The sequence below is a fragment of the Penaeus chinensis genome, chromosome 1 (genome assembly GCF_019202785.1).
Source record: "Penaeus chinensis breed Huanghai No. 1 chromosome 1, ASM1920278v2, whole genome shotgun sequence".
Taxonomy (NCBI): domain Eukaryota; kingdom Metazoa; phylum Arthropoda; class Malacostraca; order Decapoda; family Penaeidae; genus Penaeus; species Penaeus chinensis.
This window is the reverse complement of record NC_061819.1, coordinates 15,291,301-15,296,300: the sequence shown is the minus strand read 5'-3', so window position 1 is coordinate 15,296,300 and position 5,000 is coordinate 15,291,301. Positions and strand designations below refer to the sequence as shown.

The window sequence follows — 5,000 nt, the reverse complement described above, 5'->3', positions numbered from 1 at the left end:
TTGGTGTTGTATATAAAGTATAGGCTCATGCGGTAAAGTTGCCTGCAGGTACTTCATAACACAGAAGTGTATAGAAATTTATACTGTAAAGAGGGTTTTCTAAGTCATGTTTTCATCCAGCTTCCAGTCCACAACGAGTTATGTTGTCTTTAAAGAAAAGAAAGGACATGCAACCTCAGACTTGATTTGTCATGGGAGAATTGTCTTATTCAAGAACTTTACTGATCAAAATAGAACAGGGGTCATCACTCCTTAAGCCCTTTTCTGTAGGGGTAAATTCCCTTAGCCCTTGGCTAAAGAAAATCGAGCCTGAGGGCACAGGCGCGTTGTCTGTCAGGGTTGTTTGCTCCCTTAGCCCTTGGCTAAAATAAAAATTGAGCCTGAGGGCACAGGCGTGGAAGTTGGCTGTGAGACCAGAGTACTGAAAGGCAGCGGACAGTTCTCCAATCCTCAGTTTTTATAATCCTCTCTTTCTCCTCAGGCTCCAAGTGGCACTCGCGAAGGAAGCTCTTGACACCCGCCTTCCACTTCAAGATTCTGGAGGATTTTGTGGAGGTTTTCAATCAACAAAGTAACTGCATGGTCCAGCGACTGCAGAAGAAAGCCGATGGGAAGACCTTTGACATCTTCCCTTACATCACCCTCTGCGCTCTCGACGTCATCTGTGGTTGGTTTCCTAATCCAGGATTGGTTTCCTAATTTGTGGTTGATTTACGGGACTGGTTTCCTAAATTGGGATTGGTTTCCTAATTTGTAATTGGTTTTATTATTTGTCGTTGATTTGATCAACTTGGAACAATAAAAGCGACTTCTCCCGTTAACATATTATTAATTTGTCATTTCTGTTCTTCAGTTTTTGGAAGTTTATGTATCGTTTTAAACCAGGTTAGATGGTAGCATACGCAGCAATGTCAGAAGTTTGTTTTTTATGAAAATAGAAAACGAAACTCCTTACGGTTTAGAGTATTGTAAGAACTGAATGTTAGCATAGTATCTGCCGAACTCTGATGACTACTCGACCGGCTTACTGATGATCGTCATAATCTTCAGAATAAAAAAGGTTTACAATTCTTTGGAGAAGGATATCTCTTAGTTGCGTGCAAATTCGGCAATAGAGTAAAACATGGAATGTAAAATGAGCTACATGTTATACGTAAGTCCCATACTTATTCCCTTTTCCTCAGAGACTGCCATGGGTCGTGTACTTGGGGCTCAGGCGGACATTGAGTCGCAATATGTCAAGGCTCTTTACAGGTAAGACTTATTTTAAAAATATCTTCTCACATTACACATGGCTTCATATTTGGTATCACGTTGGCGTGATATAGCCGTATTGAGTCAATACCACGACAAACTAGAGAGAGTACATCAAACGAAAGGCTGTTAACGCATATACCATTCAAGGGCTTGAACGCAGAATTACGTACTGAGCCCAGGACTGTAGGATCCCGTTCCTTATGAGATAGTGTTATTCATCGGGCGCTCATTATCTATCAACTCTTTGAATGCTTGTGGAAATTGGCATAGGGATTAAGTTGACAAGCAGAAGGAATTTGGGAGTTTGGGATCGTAGCTTTAAAGGCTGCAAGAAGTTTATTAGAGTGAATAATATTATCAGCAATGTTTTTTTTTTTTTTGTTTTGTTTTCTTCACCTAAGAATTGGAACCCTCGTGCAGCAGAGGCAATCCCGTCCTTGGCTGCAACCAGACATTCTCTTCAAGCTTTCCGGTTACCAGAAGGAGCACGACGCCTGCCTCAAAGTGCTCCACGAATTCTCCAACGAGACCATCAAGAGCAGACGCCTAGACTACCTGGAAAGGCAGAAGAATAAGGATCAGAACACGGCAGAGGACGAAGCTATCGGTAACTGGCGGAAATGTTGTGTTAATAAATGGGTTGGTTTATCTGGCAATCCGTATGCTTTGATATGAGTAAATTGTTTGAACGGTAAGCATTTAAGCAGGTCGCAGATGAAATCATCATTGGAGATAAGTAATATATATATATATATATATATATATATATATATATATACATGCATATATACATATATATATATACATATATATATATATATATATATATATGTATGTATTTATATGTATATATATGTATGTATGTATGTGTATATATAATATATATGTGTGTGCGTGAGCGTGTGCGTATGTGTGAGCGTTTGCGTGTGTGTTTGTATAGTATATTTAAAATGAATACCTCTTCAGTTATATCGACAGGGAATACCGTAATATAAATAAAGATACACACAGAAAACGAGAAAAGGCATCTCACCGCGGATGTTCTCACCCAACCCGCAGGCAAGAAGAAGCGACTCGCCTTCTTGGACCTTCTGCTGGAGTACTCGGAGAACGTCTCGCGGCTCTCGAACGAGGACATCCGCGAGGAGGTCGACACCTTCATGTTCGAGGGGCACGATACCACGGCCGCCGCCATCAACTGGTCGGTCTACCTTCTCGCCAGCAATCCCGAAATTCAGGTGGGGCACCAAAAAGCCTTCTTGCATTTCTTTCTTTCTTCCCTTTCGCTCCTTTTTTTTTTATACCAAGCTTAGAAAAGTTAAAATGTTCGATAATCCTAATCATAGGAGACTTTCCTTTTCAAGACCCATTTATCACTATTCATTCATATCACTACAACTAAACTTCTCTCCCGTGTTCCCTCCCCCCAACCCCCCTCCGCCCTCCCCCCTCCGCCCTCCGCCCTCCGCCCTCCGCCCTCCGCCCTCCGCCCTCCGCCCTCCCCCCTCCGCCCTCCCCCCTCCGCCCTCCCCCCTCCGCCCTCCTTAGACCCGCGTCCACGAGGAATTAGACTCGATCTTCGGAGGCTCGGATCGCCCCATCACCATGGCCGACCTGAGAGAAATGAAACTAACGGAGAACTGCATCAAGGAGGCGCTCCGGCTGTTCCCCTCCGTGCCCTTCCTCGCTCGCGAACTCAAGGAGGATGTCGTTGTCGGTAAGAAGTCTCTGTGGTTCTTCTGCCCGTTCCGTGCTTTCATCATGTACGGTACAAGATTAGAAGGTTTTTGGCCCAACATGCTAGGTGGTTTGTCAGATGATTGGAATAATTGAAGGTTTGAAAAAAATAGTAATATATCACTCTTATATCTCTCATTCGCAATACACGATGAGTATTTGATTTTAGTACAAGATCACTCAAAAGATGCCTTGTACCCCAACTGCAGACGACTACTGCATCCCCTCTGGCACCACGGTGACGGTGGTGACCTACCGCCTCCACCGCGACCCGGAACAGTTCCCTAACCCGGAAGTCTTTGACCCTGACCGCTTCCTGCACGAGAACTGTAAGAGTCGTCATCCTTATGCGTATGTCCCCTTCAGCGCTGGTCCAAGGAACTGCATTGGTGAGCACAAATTGAAAGATGAATATGTAGATGATTAAACAAATAAATATGTAGATTAATAAGTAATTATAGAAATGTAGAGATAGATACGTCAATAGATAAGTATATAAATGAGTAGATACAAAAATAGATAAGTAAGTAGGAATATTAATAAGAAAATAAATACATAAACAAAAGACGGTAATCAAGTAAAATCCAATAGAAAAGGACAGCTTTAATAATCGATCATAGAGAAGAAAAAAAATCGACCTGTCAACCTTCCCTTCCTTTTAAAACCTGACTGACGAATTTCTCTCCCAACTTCCTAGGCCAAAAGTTCGCCCTAATGGAAGAGAAGATACTGTTAAGCCACATCATGCGTAGTTTCCGCGTGGAGAGCACCGTCAAACGAGAGGACCTCAGGCTCATCGGAGAGCTCGTCCTGCGCCCCGAGAATGGGAATCATGTCAAGCTTTTCCCGAGAGAAGCTCACTAGGGCTGCCAATCTGTCAAACGGGTAGTCAGAGAAGCACGTGACAAGAAGCCCGTGTATCGATGACTGCTGAACGGTGGTGAAGAAATTTGAAGTTTATTTAACACTAACAGGAGGCGATATTTTGTCAATGAAATGAGTCGCCAAGAGGATTTGTTACCAATTTGATTGTTTTGTGAGGATTTATAATATTCTCTCATTTTAATTTAAACAGATACACACACACACACACACACACACACACACACACACACACACACACACACACACACACACACACACACACACACACACACACACACACACACACACACACACACACACACACACACACACACACACACACACACACACACACATACACACAAACACATACACACACACACACACACACACACACACACACACACACACACACACACACACACACACACACACTCACACACACACACACACACTATATATATATGTGTGTGTGTGTGTGTGTGTGTGTGTGTGTGTGTGTGTGTGTGTGTGTGTGTGAGTGTACGTAGGCATCTATGTATACTTACATAAATGCAGCGTATTACAATAAAAGTATTGCTACAATAAACTTTGCTGGAGACATTATTACAGGCAGAATTGATGTTGTCTTCTGAAAAATCTTCAGGAGACCCACAATATTTACAGTGTTATTAAATATTTTTTTCAAAAGAAATGTGTCTCCCTTTGAATACCCTGCAGCCCCAAATCTCCGTTTTCTTTGATAGTTTAGGCAGTATTTGTATCTCTCATTTTACCACTTCAGATACTATCAGTTTATTTCCCTCAGGGAGTGACAAGCCTATACAGCACAATTTAGATGCTGGCTACAGAGTATTCGTGGCACGCCTTACATCAACTATAAAAGGAAACATTAACTAAGTACATAAATAATAAACAGCAAAAGTTCAGAAATGTTAACAGCCATCATAATATGGTCATTGGAAAATTATTACATCTAAGTATTTGCAAATGGTTAAGACAGCCTTTTATTCGCACTAGATCAGCCACTTTCAGAAACTTTAGGCATTTCGGACAACAATATAAAGAGTCCTCATGAAGTATCATAAGGAGCGCGTACAGCAGAAGAATCGAAGCGAACGTGAACTTTCATGCTAAGTAAA

General features: G+C 42.2%; 1 protein-coding gene across 1 annotated transcript in view; it reads left to right on the top strand.

Moving 5' to 3' along the window:
• Positions 1-4,183, top strand: part of LOC125025375 (cytochrome P450 4C1-like) — a 9,416-nt gene extending 5,233 nt beyond the window's left edge. The window contains exons 5-11 of the mRNA XM_047613357.1: positions 482-667; positions 1,185-1,254; positions 1,659-1,864; positions 2,317-2,495; positions 2,806-2,974; positions 3,204-3,383; positions 3,692-4,183. Coding sequence (XP_047469313.1) covers positions 482-667; positions 1,185-1,254; positions 1,659-1,864; positions 2,317-2,495; positions 2,806-2,974; positions 3,204-3,383; positions 3,692-3,858 — 1,157 coding nt within the window. The 3' untranslated portion in view covers positions 3,859-4,183. The remainder of the gene's footprint in view (positions 1-481; positions 668-1,184; positions 1,255-1,658; positions 1,865-2,316; positions 2,496-2,805; positions 2,975-3,203; positions 3,384-3,691) is intronic.
• Positions 4,184-5,000: the final 817 nt, after the last annotated feature.